At 37.4% G+C, this 18750-nt stretch overlaps 1 protein-coding gene across 3 annotated transcripts; it reads right to left on the minus strand.

Annotated features, from left to right (window-relative positions):
* Positions 1 to 466: 466 nt before the first annotated feature.
* Positions 467 to 15398, minus strand: LOC133680348 (phosphatidylinositol 4-kinase alpha 1-like). 3 transcript variants are annotated; one of them, XM_062103239.1, is made up of 26 exons: positions 14159 to 15389; positions 13255 to 13596; positions 13011 to 13172; positions 12475 to 12645; positions 12148 to 12306; positions 11921 to 12048; positions 11515 to 11821; positions 10593 to 10761; positions 10133 to 10365; positions 9503 to 9661; positions 9206 to 9388; positions 8373 to 8897; positions 7896 to 8255; positions 7453 to 7667; positions 6812 to 6983; positions 6253 to 6389; positions 5990 to 6140; positions 4451 to 4717; positions 3869 to 3946; positions 3731 to 3775; positions 2774 to 2946; positions 2492 to 2687; positions 2026 to 2166; positions 1470 to 1678; positions 1071 to 1232; positions 467 to 970 (listed from the first exon to the last, which is right to left on the minus strand). In XM_062103239.1, exons 1-26 carry the CDS (start codon positions 15143 to 15145, stop codon positions 712 to 714), a joined length of 6090 nt encoding a protein of 2029 aa, XP_061959223.1. In that variant the 5' UTR covers positions 15146 to 15389; the 3' UTR covers positions 467 to 711. The 3 variants fall into 3 exon arrangements, 2 of the variants coding, with proteins under 2 accessions (XP_061959223.1, XP_061959222.1); XM_062103238.1 differs by having other exon boundaries at positions 6253 to 6416; XR_009836296.1 differs by lacking the exons at positions 467 to 970; positions 1071 to 1232; positions 1470 to 1678; ... (1 more) ...; positions 2492 to 2687; positions 2774 to 2946 and having other exon boundaries at positions 4349 to 4717; positions 6253 to 6416; positions 14159 to 15398.
* Between the last annotated feature and the right edge of the window lie 3352 nt (positions 15399 to 18750).

Raw genomic sequence — 18750 nt, forward strand, 5'->3', positions numbered from 1 at the left:
GAAAGTTCGTCGCAATATGAAAAGGATCATGAACAGAAGATAGCCCCGTGTAATAATATCTTTATTTGTCCAGCCACGTTATACATGTATATAAAAAAGTAAAAGCTACATGTTTATTAACAAACCCTAGACTGACAGTTCAGCAGTCAACGCTACGCTGGCAACAAAGAAACTCGAGGCAATGATAAGACAGATATTGAAGGAGGTTGCTAGAGTAAAATAAGCCTATAGAGGACCGCATTACGATACAAATGTAATTTAATAAAAATTCTATTATTTTAATATAGTAGTAGTAAAAATATTTTTTTAAAAAAATAAAAACACGCTAAAAAACCACTTAAATAAATATCACGCCCATCACCAGTAACGGTAGTCAAAGAACTCTGAACTCCCCACAATTCCCAGAATGTTTCAAGGGCGAGGGGTACGAGTTTCATAGCCAATCAAATTGGCTTGTTTCTTGTACTTGCAAAGAAAGAAGCATGAATTTCAATTGTGTATAGGACCAACAAACAGTGTTTTAGTATCCTTGCAAACATCATCAGGAATCCCACCGCTCGACTCTGAAAATTTTGCCGTTCTGCTAATAATATTTACTTCAGCTCTCTTAAGTGGAAAATCTCCAGGAAAAAATCCACAGCTGTAAACCTAAGGAACAGTCACAAAATTACAAGCAATCATGTACATTTATGATGAACTCTACGTTTTTATTTACTTCTCAATGCCCTGTTGAATGTATTGTATCAAGTCGTAGCCAGCTGTGGTCCACTTATTGTAGGCATCTGTGCACACCCGGATCATGAAGTTGGCAGCTTCACGCTCGCTCATCTCAGGGTGAAATCTCTTGCGAAGATTTCCAATTGGGTCACCCCTACTGAAGCACGGTAACCCACTGTCAAGCATCAACATCACAGTGTTGATTATCCCATCCATGTAGCGGCGGGCTGCTAGGTACCCCTTCACACACAAGCTGTTGACAGATTTTAGGAAACCAAACACTTAGCTCTCAAAATCTTTGTCCATGAAAGCAGATAGAAAAGAGAAAATCCAAAAACAAGCACCAATCTTACCGTACAAATTGGGACCAAGTTTCGCTCTTCATAACCCCAGAGGGATCTAGTAATTGAGTCATCTCATGGCTCAGCTTGAAGTGTGCACTCTCAAAGCGCATATTTCCACCAGGTGATGTTTCCAAGATGAAACCAAAATCAATGTGAACAAGCCTCCCCAAGCTGCATTGGCATGAATGTCAGTAGGTAGTCGGTATTTTTTCTCAAAATCCTAAAATCTAATATTAACTTCTATGTTGATTGGTGTTAGGCATGCTGTGCTCCAAACCCACACGCACACCTGTTTTCCTTCATAGTTTTGCTTGGATTGTATGTTTCTTGAATGCACTAACTTTACTCCCCAGCCATTGCAATCAACAATTACTTCCATGAAAATAGAAAAATAAAAAGATTGCGTACTTGTCAAAGAGAAGATTCCCATTGTGTCTATCCTTTGGCTGAAGTAGAAGGCTGGCAACTGCATAACCAGCACTACTAATGATAAAATTCTCGCGTGCAGCTTCAAAACTAGGAGAGCCGACAGGCCCATAATCTTGTTGAAAGATCTCATACAAACCACCATCTGTTGTTTCACCCATCTGACTTCTGCTACGTGTGTTAGGCACAACCTACGTGGTTAAACATGGTTTGCAACATATAAGCATAACACATACAACATCACAGAAGAGGCAATTTTATAATGGAAGGTTGAACATTGCCACATCAAAAGAAAAGGAAAGCACTAATATTTTAGGAAGTCTGGTGTTTAAAATTGGCTATTAGTCTTGAATTATTAAATTAACATTTCTGAGATGGCATTCCTACTCTATATGAAGATATCTTGTTGGCACCACATTCCACTCTAAGTGGCAAACTGCACTCTTGCTCTCATTCTGCATATCGTATTGAGCTGTATTCCAGGTAACATTGCACCAGACAAGCATAGCTAAAATAATGGTTAAACACAAAATCTCACCTCAATTATACCTCTCTCCGGACCAGTTGGGAGAACACCATAAGGAAACAAGTAGAGATTAAGTCCAACTGCTTCAAATATATCTCTAAGGAGTGCTATAACTTGAAGGGCAAGAACATCCTGTCGACAATCATCTCCTACCTTCAAATGGAAAAGTATCAAATAAGCCATTTATGATAAGACTGCTTAAATCAGTATCAAAACTTAAGACCGAAAAAAATTAGTTTGTAAAGAAAGATGCATTTTACTATCACCAATGCCATCTATTTCATTCAAAAAAAAAAAAAAAAAAGCAAGCATCGCAAAATTATGTGATAAAAAACATTACATGGCCTGAAAATGACATACCACTTTAGAGAAATCATACAACATATAGTTCGTTCTTTATATGAATTTGCGAGTATCAGTGTTCACAGGTGGTACATTCTATAGGGATTTCATTGGTGTAACATGTTCACAATCATACCTTGAAGATGCAAGCTTGGGGTTTTACATCATTTTGGTCCCCAAACCGATCAACCACATTAAATGTCACCATGATGGGAACTTTTGCTGCAGATTGTAAAGGTATTCCACTGTCCACCCGGATGCCCCTAACAAGCTTGCTAGGAGCAGTTGGTAAGTAAAGATCTTCTCCCTCCAATTCAATTTTCTCCAACTCTCTATTTTAGCAAGCCACATGCCAACATCAACAGCAAGATACAAACCATAAGCAGAATGAGCATAAGCATTGAGATTAGGGGTATACCTCCGAATACCAGCTCGGCGTTCTTCCTTAGAAAGTGGATGCAGAACACCAGAAATAGATGTAACTTTATCAAAAAAATCAAACTCCCTATGAAACAAGTTGAGGGCCTTGGTGGTGAAACCATCAATAATACGCTGACGAACAACTGGCAACAGTGCTTGAAAGGAACCACTCTGTAATAAAAACATATATAAATATAGTAGTTAAGTATGAAATGATAAGATCATGGTGGGATCCATTGATTCATACACATGCATGTAGCATCTTAGGAACCACACGTGTATCCAGATATGAAAACACATCCTAGATTATAAGTGCATCAAAAAAGTAGACACACATCTCGAGTAATTGAGTGTGACAAAGAATTGTAATGAATAGAGCAGGTTATGATTGCAAACCTAGTATTAATATTCACCAACCACCCCCAGTGCATCGTGTTGTAACACATGTATGTACAAGCAACTACATGATCAAGCTGGTAAGTGGCAACACTGTAACACACATTTGCTGACTGCAGAAAACCTCTTTAACATATTGCGGCAATAACACCAGGCTGCTAATAAACCAGACATGACAAATACATGAATATGGTAAGAGAGGAGTGTGAGTGGTATCTCTTAAGCCTTTCCTCTGATCTCTTTCATTTCTATGAAAGGTTAAGGTAGAGCAGGATTTTCACATGAAACAAGCAACGTTCGCTAAACTGCTTTGTCTACAACTGAAATGCTCTCTATGACATCTGTTGTATTCTACTGGGTCAAATGAACAAAATGTAATTCCAAATGAATGCATATTAACAAACTTATATCCCACTTGGGAAGTAAGCCTATACCTTCCAGATAAACTATCCATGCATAAAGAGGTATTTACATTTAGCAGTTTTTGAGTCAAGAGTAAAGGATTGAATTAAGTCTAAAGGTAAGAGGTCTGTTTGACTAGAAGAAAAACTATACATACCTTTCCAGAGACAACTTCTTTACCAGATTCTGGTGGAATTTCACCCTGTCATGCATAAGACACTCATGAATTATGCAAAGAGAAGAAAATATAAGACCATTATAAGTTAGCCATACAAGTATACGAATGTTTCCACACCTGCAGATGCCATATCAGAATATGGGCAAATATATCACTTCTCTGAGTTGCTCTGAGCAAATATCCTTCTACTAACCTCTGCAAAAATTATAAAAGTACAAAACCAATGAATAACAAAATACTTGTATATTCCTGGTGGCAGTTTACAGTTTAAAAATCCATTCTAAAAAAAAGGACAAGTAAAATAATCCCATTCCCAATTCTGGTAGCTTTGTATAGTTAAATAGACAAAATAGACCTACTGATCGAATATGCAATCAACATTGTCCAGAATTATAGAAATGTAGAAGCCAGGTTACAGTGGACTAAGAGGCTTAAGGTTGAAAGAAGTGCACAAAAGGATTTTTTCCTTTTTCTGGGCAAACAAAAAAAAAACCTCCTATTTGATTTGCTTATCTCATGCAACACAAATCAATAAGAGCAGTAATTTTTAGGTGAGTCGGGTTAAAATTGGTTTGAGATGTCCATCCACCACCTCACCTGAACCACTCTTGAATTAAGATGAGGTTAGGGCTTCCCCAACCAAACCTGAACTAGAGTATTAGCATAAGCACAAATGGTCAGGTTCATCAGATAACCCACCCCATCATCGTATCGCAAAGACTGCACTAGCTGTGGCATAAAGAAAGTCACTCGCTCTGGAGGATAAGACTCCAAAACTCTAAGAACATATGCCATCACACGTGGATGCCCCTTGTATGCAGGAGTCAGGAACTCGAGTGCTTGTGTGATTGAACAAGCAGCCCAGTGAGGCAGTTGTTGCAAAAGCACTGAATCTTCATCAACAGCATTCGGGGTGACAAAATATGGCAATGCTTCAGGTATGCAGCGGAGATCCAAAATATGTGACTGCAATGGAAACACCAGAAAAATCAAGATATCGTAAACAAAATTACACAAGTAAAACATCATTAAAAGGGGGCCGGAATCTCCAAAGGACAACATAAATCATTGTCATTCCAATTTTCCACAAAAGCAAAGAAGAATATCCTTGCTCGCAAATGATATTAAGAAGCAAATTATCAGAGTTGTTTAGTGGCAAGCAAAGATGGTCACCGTTTTTTAATAAAAAAAATTTAATGGTCACATTTCGTGATCACTCTTTATCAAATCAATGGTTTTTTGACCTAGCAAGAGGCTCTGAGTTTCAACATCAAATCAAAACAAACACATAGAATGGCCATTTCCACCCAACTGTGCTGAGGCCATTTGAGCATGATAGGCTCAGCATACTCCATTCCAGAGTGAGAGGAGGAACACTTCTACACAAAGTACCAAAAAAGGATACATGTAAATGAAACACTACAAAAACATGAAGAAGACATTATCAACCTTGCACTGGTGTACCTAATAAACAAGAGATGCAAACTAATTCTACTATGAATTGTTGAACTTGCCTCTGGTCATGGTTTGCTAGGTTTGTATGGCTATTAAATGATAAAAAGGTTCATCTCATGGCTGATAATTAATGGATACTAAAAAACGTAAAAAACCACGGTGTTTAAATGACATTTTAGGCTCTCGACTACAAATTTGTATATGATATTTTGATATTTTTTTGGGAAAAAATCCTGAAGAAAACCAAAGATCTATGAACAGGAGAAGCATAAAAGAGATTCAGTAGGGGAAAATGCATAGGTTTTGACCCAAATAAACAAAAAACAAAAGAATACGACAAAAAAATTTAACCAAATAAAAACAAGTTACTATAAAAATGCAGAAGATCTAAAACACATAAAAGAAATTCAACCATAACTAGATATTGTAAACTAAGCAAAAATGTAAGCAAAGCATGTGCAGCTGAATAGAAATCATCTTCTGCAACTGCAGCTCAATAAACTTAAAAAATCTTTTTTTCCAATGTTTATATCATTTTTCACCTTTATTGTTCAAGACAATGATAGCAGATCACTTAGTGGCACAGAATTAAACAGAATCTCTGAATAAGCTTTTATACTTTCACCCAAGGAATGACAACTGTTCATAAAGAGATGATTTTCCAAAATGAAATCATCTTCTAAACAAGAATTAAATTACAAATGTTAATCCTTATTCAGGAGTTTCATATTGTCAGTTCTTTGCAAGCTTATGCTCCCACCAATAAAGATATGGCAAAACTACCTGAACTAGTTGAGTTACTTCAGCTTTCAAATTAATATTTGTTGGGAACCTCGAGACCAAGCATAAGGCGATCCTTGGATCCACAGAGAAGGCAGTCCTAGCATATTCAATCCATTTCTCTGAGCTGATTTTAGGCCGAGATGTATTTTCCCTTGAAATGGAAAGACAAAAGGTGTCGAGATCTTAAGAAACTAATACTATAATATCTTCAAAAAAGTTGGTAGCAGAATATGAATTTATTGCATATAATAGCGACGATTTACTTAGAGTTAGTGGGTTGTGCCCAAACTTCAAGCCTATCAGCTTCATGCTGGCATAGCATCATAAGCAGCTGCTTCCGTTTTTCTCTTCCTGCAGCATAGTTCTCCATCTGGCCCCATACAGGGTGACACTGATCATTCTGCAAGTACTTCATTTTATTAATTCCCTAATAAAATACAAAGGCAGGCTATGAGATTCAAACAAAGATTGAAGCTACCCCAAAACACACAAACACAAAAAAAGGTCCTATATCAGCATCCCCAACTTTCCATATTAGGAAATCCGCAAAACATTATCCACTTTAGTTTTTATAAATCAGATGGCATGACTTAATGAGCTTGCCCATTATTAAAATTATTTGAAAAAACGGAAATCAAAGTGTTTTTGAAATGCCAAGAACTTTCACTTGAGTTGATAGATATGAAAAAAGCACATACATTTAGGACCATGTGAAAGTGAAAAAAATTGGATGAGGATCTATATAAGTATCAAAATGTGAAATAACCAATTCTTAGAACTATGCATGGCTATTGATTCCATATGCAACAAACATAATCTTACCATATCAACCAAATAGGTCCCATTCTCGTGCCCCCGTCCTCTTGCATCAGATTGACCATCATTAGAAATATAGTGAACAAATACGGAGAGAGATCGAGCCTCACTAATGGAAAAATTTACATTGTTTACATCAAACCATTCAGGCTCAAAAGCAAACCAACCCAAACAGGCCCTGAAACATGCACCAAACACGACTTTCAATCCTCAAATGCAACAACAAAAAAAGCATTTAATCATCATCAATAAAGAACTTCAAAAGCAAACTGATGGGTACTCCAAAGCCATCCCGGTCAACTCCAAAAACATTGATTATACAACAATGCAGTAGATAAGGCCATCAACATTGCCTTCTGCGGGAAAATAACCAGCACCTTGACCTCTTTCAGTGGTTTTCCAAAGCCCCAATCCCAGCCCATACACACAAAAAAAGAATCAATCAAAGAGACCCAATCCCCAGTCATCGAAAGATTTTCATTTTCATATTATTTCACTGTTTTCTTCTCTTATTTTCGAAAAGCAGATTTCAATGTTTAATATTCTGTACAACTTTCTTGTTTTAGTTGCCAGGGGGCTGAGTAAACGGTCATTGAAGCATAAAGAGAATAAGCAGCAAGTTTTAATGTACAGTAAATGGAATTGACCTATAAATACGATCTTCCAGTAGTTGAAGCCCTGTTTTGAAATTCTGCAGATTGCCTTGGGAATGACATGAACAGAACTTAAGACCAAGAAGCATGATGGTGAAGAAAGTGCCAGTAGCTGCAGGATGGCGGGAAAAGTTCCAGGAAGATTTGGTTGTCCCTTGTAACAGTCGGCCAAGAAGCAAGAGTTGCTCAACACTGTTGTGTCGAACTACCTGTGCAACAACAAGCCACAAAATATTTTGATGGAATAAGAAAACTATTTGCTTATTGCTGAAAACAAACACAACAAGTATTTAACTCCAATGTGCAAACTCCTGCATGTGAATACTGAATACCCACAAAACACCTTAATCCCACCAAGAGTGCATTCCAATAAATACAAAAGAATGAACACTGACAATGTAACAGAGAGAGATTGACAATCATAGATAAATCCTAACCTCAAAACGGTCAATTAAAAATCCAACCCATATTTTATGCGCCATTATTTGTTCAACAGGATCAATTTCAGGCAGTGATTCAGGTTCCCCAGGGGCTAGCTGAGGTCTCAGTTTTGCAGCAGGTCCAGAGTACTTCACTTCATGCGCAAAAAGTCCTCGTTTCGTATCAATTGTCCATAACCAAGCATCCACTAGCTCTGCAAGCACAAGAGAACCAAGTTGCGGTGCAGCGGAAACCAACCAAGTCCAAATGAAAACACCAGTCTCCATCGAATCAGGTGTAGATATATATGCTGGACACCAGCAAAGAAGACGTAGAAGTTGAGCAAAGCCTTCTACATTTGATTTTGACTCAGAAGCCTATTACCAAACAAATAAATCAAACAGATGGAAAAAAAGGAGGGACAAGTAAAACACAAAAGTCCTTCAACATTATCAGCAGGAAAATCAGTGACAAGATGGAGAGCCTCATTTTACCAGATTTGAGAGAAGAAATGCAGCAGCCTGGGAACACGTATCACGAAACTGTGACTTGTCCACTTCCCCACCTTTCTCTGCAATACTGACAAATTGCTGAAGAAGGAGCACAATCTTATTAAGTAGCATCTCATTAAATGAATCATCCTCAGCTGGTGGTTGTTGAGAAAACGCTCCAGTTATCAACCTTTGAAAACCACTACCAAAACCTGTTGGTGTGCCACCGGATTGAAATCCACCAATGCTGTTATACAACCTTCGCATGCCTGCAATTTCTCCAGCATGGTTGCACTTAACCGTTGCACTCACAATACCAGTGCTAAGCACCTCCAAATTGAAACATTCAGTCACATTCAAGTTTGCTCCTGAAGCAGCTGCTGCTGCAGCCATGACTGCAGGAATATTAGCTGTTCGTATGCCAGTCCAGTCATTTTTACTAGGCCCAATCCGTATCTCAGTTAAGAGAGAAACAACGTCAGTTGTAGGTTGTGTTCTCTGCCAAGTATTTGCTTTGCAAAGCTTTTCCTAAAGTGTTCGGAAAACCAAAAAAAAAGGAGCAAAAACCCATAAAAATGAGTATATTTTAATGAGAAATGGAAACTCCATAAAATAAACAATATCATCATTATCAACAAATACATAACTGATTGAATAGCATAAGACCTTGTTTAAATGAAGCATGCCACAAGCATACAAAAGAGCATGCACAATTCTCAATAAATTGCAAGAATTATCATAAACAACTCATGTACAGCAGTTTTATCACATATATGCACACATTTAGCAAATATAGAAATCCAAATCAACTTCATCTATGATATTGTAAAACCAACCTGCAGTAGACCTTGGCTAGTGCATGGGGCATATGAAAGTGATATGCTGATCCATTCCCTGACAATCCTTTGGTACAAAGAACGAACTGATGCTATCAAAGCAGGATCATTAATAACTGCAGAAGGTGAGTCGTTGTGAACTGAAAATAGCAGGGAGTCTAAACAGGATGAATTCCACAAAACCTGCATACATGTATTTCCATTTCATCCACATCAGATTAGGCAAGTTGTGGATCACAGGAAAAGAAAAGAGAAAAAAAATCATCTACTGCAAACAGCATTACCAAACAACACTACCTGAGGAAACTTGTCTCTTAGCTGAGTCAACAAGTTTACAGAAATATCTCGAATGTGTTCCTCCCTCTGTGACATGCTTTTTATAAGAAAACAGGCATGGGAAAAAAGAGTTGATTCTCTAACATTGGCTTCATTGCCTGTTTCAGTTATTCGATCTTCCTGAAACCAGATCAAAGTATCAAAGACGTTCACAAGGTAATGAGAGGAAGGGAAGAGAGCAGTAAACAAACTTCATTTTACAAGGAAAGGGTACCATTTCTATTTCTACTACATGTTATTGTTTAAGAAAGCAAGAGTCCCCATGAAACAAGAAATAAAAAGTCAATGTCACACTTGAAAACCATCCACTGCTACTATCAAATTTATTCATTTTAAACAGAGTAAGAGAAAGAAAAGGATATCACCAGTTGTGGCTCAATGAAGTGCAGTCCTGGGAGGAAGTATTATAGGGACTATAATTGACACTTTACAGAGAACATAACATAAGGGAATGTATTGTTTTGATATTTATACCTTTAGTGCAAGAACTAAGCATAAAAAGTAATCAACATTCCCTACATGAGCAGAAATACAAATGGAAGGGCATTGCTAGAAAAAAGATTTTAAATGCAATGAAATAAAAAAAAATACCAGCCAGAAAACTGCTGCTTCAAATGCCCTATGAACAATAGCCATCAAACATTGGAACACAGCTGGCATAAGATTTGGAGTTTTTAGATATTCGAAGACACAGCTGAAGGCACTTCTAGAAGCACTCAAACTATCACCACCATTAAGGATGCCACCATTAAGGATGCCACCATTGCTACTGAAACGTATTATCTCCAAAAATGCAACAGCAAGCAGATAGGTTGCCTTCACACCTGTAAAATCAAAGTGTAATCAACACACATGCTTGGGACACCAATATTAAAGCAGACTTGAAGAAAAAAAATCAGGACCATTAACGAGGAATAATTCCACCAAATAAGGTCCCAAAACAACCAAATTTCCAAGATGACTAAAGAAAAAAGCATCAAGTTGAAAACAAATAAACAACACCAGAATCACAAATTTAAAGTGCAACAACATAGTACGCAATCTATTGAACCTGAAATTGTGCTCATAGCTGCAACATCAACTCTGCCACCAAGAGCAGCTGAGAGAGCAGATCTTTGTGTTAAAGCTGCTTTCTCATTACCACTCCCCCGACGACTGCCAGGATTGTGAAGGGCATTGAGTTCCAATTCATCTTCAAGCCATTTCACTGAGCTAACAACCTGGAGAGATATATTATTATGTCAAACTCAAATATGAGTAAAATACATAGAGAAATGACTTTCTTAAATAGTTAAAGATAGGGTGAGATGATTAAGTTCAAGTGTAAAACAGGCCAAGTCAAGAGGCAGAATTTCTCAAGTAAAATTAAAAATAATTTAAGATCATAAGGGAGGCAACATTTGGAGTGCAAAACCATATATATCAAAAATAGGTTCTAGTTTAGAAATGAAAAGAAAACTACTTCAAACTATATTTAATCCTTAAATGTCCAGGATAGAGATCAACTCATCGAATGCCTTACCAACAAAATGATGATCTAAAACCAATTTCTTACAAGTCTCAGATTAACAGTCTACAAGAGAAACAGAAGATTGGTCTTTTTGTACATTTGATATTCCACATTGGCCATATGACAGAACAAGAGTCCTATTACAAGCTGACATGGTGAGTTTCGAGTAATAAAAGAAGTAACATATGCACAGAAGAAGAGAGAAATATTGATGAACCACCAGCCTCCGTAATTTGATCAAACAGCAACCATTCATCAGCCTCATAAGCGAACCCCCACCCCCAATATGACAGAACAAAAGTCTTATTATAACCCGACGTGGTGAGGTTTGAGTCATAAAAGAAGTAACATATGCAGGGGTTTTCCTAATAATTTAAAAACCATCAGGGGACAGGAAAGACAGGAAAGAAATTATCAAGTAAATAAGATGCCATCATTTAAAAACCATTTGCAATCAACTTACAAGGGGAGGAGTCCCTTGAGCAATTCGCTGAACAGCAGACGACCACTGTGCATTCCACATGTATGGTCCACCCACCGCTTGAAGAGCAATTGTGCCCATGCTTCCCACACTGTTCAGTGTAGTTGAAACTGACTTTGTTGGCTGCTGAATTTTCTGAATGGGAGGTGCTAGACCAAAAAGAGCAACATAGAACCACAGATTGCGGAACAATTTCAAGAGTGATGGTTCCACATTCACAGTGGGGTCAAAATCAGAGCATATTTCAGCAACAGCAGAAAGCAGAGGCCCTAGAAAATCTGCTCCACTCCTGCAACAATTGGGGTATCAGATAGAACAACGCCACAAACACAAGGCAGTGAGGGGGGGAAATGGACAAGAGATTCCACGTAAAGGAAAAGATATATACCTTCCACTTTTGGATTCAGCAGCCAGGCCTACATCTGAGCACAGAGATAGCAAACGATGACGATAGTCTGAGCGTAATTTCATATTTTTAAGCCCACTAGCAATCAAAAGAAATCCTGCAGGAAGAGTCTAGAGTGTGATGGAACTAGTGAGCCACCATTTGATAAGATAAACCATCAGCCATCTTAAAGGTATTTTGTATGACTGGTCATTGTAAACAATGCATACCTCAACACGTTCTGTGGTGGCTTCTGGTGCCAATGTTTTGCTTTCAGCAGACCCTAGACTTGACAATTTACTTAAGTAACTTCTTGTCATTAGAACAACTGTCTCCCGATACGACTTCTCAAAACCTAAACCTGCGATGCGAGAAACAGCATCGAGAAGCTGCAAGAAGTTAAGGGAGAAAGAAGTTAGAGAACGTGCCAAATAGATATGAGATGCAAAATACTAGATTGCAATTTGAAATGACCACCAATAGAAAGGAAAAAATATGTGTGAGAAAATCAAATCTATATCAGATACTAGATTGCTCCAAAGACAAAGATTCCCTACTCGAAGTCGCAATAAACCAGGAGTTGAAGCTTCGCCCTCTTCCAAGCTTTCAATAAAAAGTGGCAATATCATGTCTACCACTTCAGACTTGTTAACAGCGACAGTCAAATCAGCAAGCAAGCGAATAACATTAAGCTGCACAGCAGGAACTCCCTGCTTCTCCTTGTCAACCTGGAAATCAGCACAACTAGTAAACAGGGAATGAAATAGAACCAGAGATCAATAACAAAAAAAATTGGAAACCATGAGCTGGTGCAGAAAGGATTCCATGATTAAATGGTTATAACCCTGGTTAGCAAACAACTTTTGTTACTTTTGTTATAACCTCTAGCGAAAAAAAGGATGAACACATTTGACATTCCCATCCCTGGTGAGTATAAGAAAAACTAACAAGTTATCCATCCCTGATTAATTTGAAAGCACCTTTGTTAACAATGTTGACAAGCACACAAAGACACACCAACAAAATTCTGTATGTGATCTGTATATCATAGTTATAAATGTATCAGAGCGTGTTGCTCTCAATACAAACCAACCTGGTCATCATAATCAATTCGTTCGCGTATACTGGAGGCCAATCCAGAGATAAACGTGTCCACAGGAGCTCGATCCTTTGTCCAGCCAGATTCAATTATCTGATAGCTTGTCTTCATGACAGTCTCAAACATTGCTCCCTGACTGCCACCCCATGTATCAGCCTGTTACAAATTGTAATGAACATCTTTACAGACCATATAGCATGCTTGTATATGCCAACTGAAACCTATCCATAACACATACCTGAGCACAGGCAGTCAGCACAAGTGGCTTAAGGCGAATGAGCAAGACACGCATTGGCTGACCCCCCCTGGTGACAGCAATTTGTGCAATCCCACCAAGCAATGAACTGAGCAGCTCTTCACAGTTTTTCAACTTCCGCCACACTGAGAGCAAACAGGCTTCTGCAGCATCTATCAACAATGCCAGAGTCTCAAGCACCAACCTCTTGGATGTCTTGCCATCCACATCAAGAGATGCAAGACTCTGAACTTTCATCCTGGCTGCAGCTTGATAGACGGAAAGTTTGGCATTGACTCTTGCTTTTAAAAGCTGTCCCTGTTCATTACAGTCCCGTCTCCGTATCTGCCAACATAACCAACTTTCCCTTATCAACCAGTATATTCAACATGTCTTTTCCCGCTACAGAAAGAGGTCCCATGCACGTTCACTTAATTACACACACACACACGCACGCAAACACACAAATATACATGCACAAACATAAAACGAGCCCAGAAATTTACATACCCACATACATGAACATATATATGCATTGAGAGAGGCCATAACCAATTTCCAATTTCAAACTTTACTGTATCAAATTCAAATTCCATGGTTTCTCCTGAGAGATACCTCCTAGGTAAAAATGTAACAGCAAATCCAAAATCAAGTTAACATATAAGCACGTTAGCTTCAAACACATGACCGATAAATAACCAAAAAAATCCATGGTTAGATTTTTCCTGTGCACTAGAAGAACCTTCATACACTTCTACCTTTGCCATTACTAAGTTTCCCTTACATGCCCGTTTCCTCAATGAGGTCCATCTATTTTTCATCTGAAATACATTAAGAACCGTTCACAAACACACAGAGTAGTGGTGGCGGTGGTGGTGAAAACAGCAGCAGCAGCTGCTGCATTTACCTTCAAAAATGCAGACAGAGATTGAAGTTGCTTCTTAGCAATGAACCTAACTAGTTCCAAAAGCTTGTTATCTATCTTGACACAATCCAAAACATGTCCAATCAACTTGTACGCAATCTCCTGCTTCTCCAATCCCTCCGCAGTCTCTTCCTCAAATGAAGCCACTTGTTGCCTGCTCAATCCCCCACCTCCATCAAATCCCACCCCCGTTGACTCCAAACCACTCTTCCACGTAACTCCACTCCCATTCACCACCACTGTCGTTGATGCACTCGACGAAGACAGTGTCATATGACTCAAATCATTCACCGTACTCGAAATATCATTATTGGCATCGTGGCTACTATTATGTTGTTTCACATTATTACTCAATGGCGAACTTTGTGAGGATGACGTTCCAGAGTTCATCCCAATTCGCTCACTAGGTGACGATGGCACCGGTACGGGCACATTAAACTGATCTAAAAGGCACGTGATCAACTTCTCCCCATCTTCCGGCAAAATCGGAACAAAATTCTCTGTTAACGCAATTAAAAAAACCCTAGAAATCGCCGAGCTCGCCAAATTTTCACCGGCATTGTTCCCAGTCGCAGCCATAACAACTTCTCCAACAAATCCGGCAACATCCTCGGAGAAACCCGGATCCAATTCGGCCGACTTTGACACGTAAGCCAGGAAGTCGGTAAAAAAAGACGCGATCGAGTCGTTAGAGAAGGATTGTGGCCAGAAGGAAGGATTAAACGACGTCGGGATTGCGCGGAAGAAAGCGAGGATTAGTGATTTTGGACGGTTATCGGTGTGGTCGAGGGTTATGGAGAGAAATCGAGAAACTGCGAGGATTGCATTGATTTGTGAGTGAGAAACCCTGGGCGATCCGGTTAAGAGAGACTCTGGTTGAGGACAGCGATTGCATAGCCAGGTCAATTTATCAGCGAATTGTGCAGGATTTTGTGAGATTAGATCACAGAGCTCTATTAATGACTCCATTGTCAGATAAATGGAGAATTGAATTGATGGGTTTTGTTTGATTTAGAGAAACATGCTTTATTTGATTCTGAATGAGAGGGAGAGGGCGGAGAGAGCAAATGTGTGTGTTTTTAAGGTATAATTTTGTTTCTAGGGTTTACAGGGAGGAAGGAAATGGAGTGATGGGTGGGAGGGAAGGGAGGGAATGGAGAGGTGAGGCTGCTGTTGGTTTTGTTTCTCTTATATTGTATTTGCTTTTGCTGCCATTGTTTCTCTTTCATCTTTTTTTTGTGTCTCTCTCTTCCCCCCTTCTCTCTGTTTGTGGATGTTCCATTTTTTTCGGATAAACTACATTTGTATCCTCTAGGTATTCCAAATGTTTCAATTTAGTTTGTCTTTGGTGTAACTTTTGCAAATTAATTTAAGTTGTTTTCTTACTTTTTACATAAATAAATAAAAAAGTTATAATTATGTCTAGTTTGGAATAACTTTTTCACTCAAATCAGAATTTTGTAATAAAATTGAGTTAAATTTTTAATTTAATTTAATTGAAATTTGAAATTTTTAACTTTTAAAAATTTACTTTTAAAAAAGTTGTATTTAATCATTCTTTATTAAATGTGTTTTTATTTAAATTCATTCTTACTTGATTTTGTTACAAGTTATTTCTAAAAAATAACATTTGAATCATGACTCAAAAGCATAGTTTTCAGACCTGATCTGGATCTCGGGTTTTGATCAGGTCAGTTTTTTTTAAAAAATCAAAGCGATGTCGTTTTAGTAAAAAAATAAAAGTCATTGGGTTGCAGCGGGATTTTTAACCGAATCTTATTAGGTCAATCGGGTTTTTCCTTCCCTTATTTTTTCTTCAATATAGCCTGGTTCCAGTTCTGGATTCGCCAAATTCTGGGTCAACCCACTGAGCCGGATTTCAAAACTATACTTAAAAGTTAAAAGTCATAATTTAAAAGTCATATCAAGTATAATGTTAGTTTTATCATTTAATAGTAAGCCCATGTTAAAATTACGAGAGAGAGCAAGTCTTTTTATAATAGTTTTATTTATTTGCACAAAATACTATTTCTTTGAGTAATATTTTCACACTTTTTTCATGTTTAGTGAATTTTTACAAGAACATGTAAATGGAAAGTACTTTTTTATTTAAAAAAAAACATTTGAGAAGAAAAGGTAACTTTGATCTCACTGTAGAATACTTTTCATTTTACATGCGAGGTAATAACTGTATTATTTTTAAATACTATTCTAAGTTCATCATAACTATACACACAGTCACTGAACTCAAGCCTGTACATTGAGGGATCCAGTGTTATGCCTGTGAGTACGATGGCAAAAATAGACGAGTATTAAATAAAAGGATGATATTGAATTAATAGCGATAATTTAGTGGTTTTTTAAAAGTTTCTGGTAAACGAGGGACGAGACTGAAATAGTCTAGTCTTTTTGTGGCTGTTCTGTGCTGGGTCCTCTTGTATGGCGACGTGGCGTCTTTGGATCCTCTTTTTGTCTTTTCTACTTCCACCCTCTCAGTCGCTCCGTCGAGGCCAGGGAGTCTGCTTGGAAGATAATGCTCTCTTCGTTGATTTTTCGCTCGTTCACTGTGGAAAGTAGAAACCCAGGGATCAAACCAATATTTAAATTTTTGTAGTCTGGCAACCGATTTTCTTCATTCAATTTTCACACATCAAAATCTAATCCAGTTTTTAGCCAATAGAACAACGTATTTACCTGCACTAAAAGTACAGTTTTCGTGAATTTTTAAAGAAAATAACTATTCGTACGTACAGTTTATTTTTCCCAGGGTTTATTTTTTATTTATTCGCGGTTATGGATCCACAAAGCATCCCAAGTCATAAATGAAATCTTTGGTGTATTGATATGAAAGGCATTGATTAACCAGCAACCACCCACTCGCAGACAAAGCTATAAATATCCGTATAGAATTGTTTATTTTTTGTATTTTAAAAATATTTAAAAGAAAATTAAAAAAATATTATTTTCTTCATTTCACATTAATTTTTAAAAATATTTTTTTGAGATTTTTTTAAAAATAAAAAATATTTTAAAAATTAACCCTACTAAAATAAAATAAAAAACTCATAGTATTTACCTTTTAAATCAATGATAAAAGTTGCTATATAGCACCTTTTTAATCATCAAAAATGACTTTTCTTCTCTTTAAGCTAATCATGCTCCCCGTGCTATATTTGCACGACTGAGCAAACTTACATGCTTGTACTTTTTACTTTTCTCTTAAAAATAATAAATAATAATAATAATTTCCTTTCCAGGGGTATATTAATTTTCAGCAGTTTTTTACATGACTAGAATTAAAAAATTTCCTTTTTCTTTCTTGAACAAGTGTCATTAACTCAATAAATAACAATTAAGAAAACAATAAACAAATTTTATCTTAAGAATTTGAGACTGAGATATACCTTCGGAGCGGCATTATACCAGCCATTTTATCAAATTATTTTATTATTAAAAAAAAAACATTTGGAAAACAGGGTAGTGGGTATGCTTTTAAACTAACTACAAAGTTATTTATTTACTCGGCCTCCTAAATGTGGTAAGGTCTAGATATTTCTCTCCGTTGTTGGATAAAGATTAAAGTCTAAGAAATAGAACATGGATTTCTATCTAGAAGATGGCCTCATAGGTGTTACAAATCGTGGCCCACCAGGCCTGGTGCAATTAATCAAAGCAGTGGACACCTGGCATAACAGCACACATCATTGCTGGGATAGATAAATCATCCGACTACTTGGGGAATGGGCCTGGGCCTGGTAACAAGCCATGTAGAACCTCTCTCTTTCTCCTCCGATGACAAATTATCCGATTATTTTTAAAAAGTTTGGAGTTTTTTTTTATGATTTTAGTTTTAAATTATTATTTTTTAATGTTTTTAGCTTTAAATTAATTTGTTTTTGTTAATTAACAAAATCTGCAGGATTATATGCTTCGCAGGATTCGATGCTTCACCCTCTTATAAGCTGGCTCAGTACCCCAAGGACAAGCCTCTCGTATGGATGGGGTGGGCTGGGACTGGTTGCATGATGACGAGTCAAGGCTCGATACCACCGGACCAAGCCATCTAAACCATAACTAGCTTGGGAAAAACATCAAGCACCTGTACTTCTATGAAATTTGCCTGGAAGAAAAGTTCGAAGGGGCCAGCACTCAGACATCAGAATCTACATCCCGAGGAAAAAAAAAACTAACGCATAAACATTAGTTAGCATCAAACTATTCAATTTATTTCTTTTTAAAGCTTGATAATTCTCGAAACAGGAAGAAAGATTGGAGTTAATCCCATATCATAATATATATAAATATATAGCAAGATCAAGCGGATACATGGTATGATGATATTATAAGGCTTCCAATATGGAAATTGATCTTGCCTAGCCAAACAATATTAAAAAAAAAATACAAAATCAAAAGAAAATCCATGAACCCACCAACCAAACTAAATTAACTATTTACTAATCCACATACGCATACTCTGGTACGTACGATAACATGTTACACACCCAAAACACATGATGATAGACCACCTCACTCAGAATCAGCAGCAGCAAATAAAAGATCCTCCTTCTTCCAAT

This window comes from Populus nigra, chromosome 19 (assembly GCF_951802175.1).
Source record: "Populus nigra chromosome 19, ddPopNigr1.1, whole genome shotgun sequence".
NCBI lineage: Eukaryota > Viridiplantae > Streptophyta > Magnoliopsida > Malpighiales > Salicaceae > Populus > Populus nigra.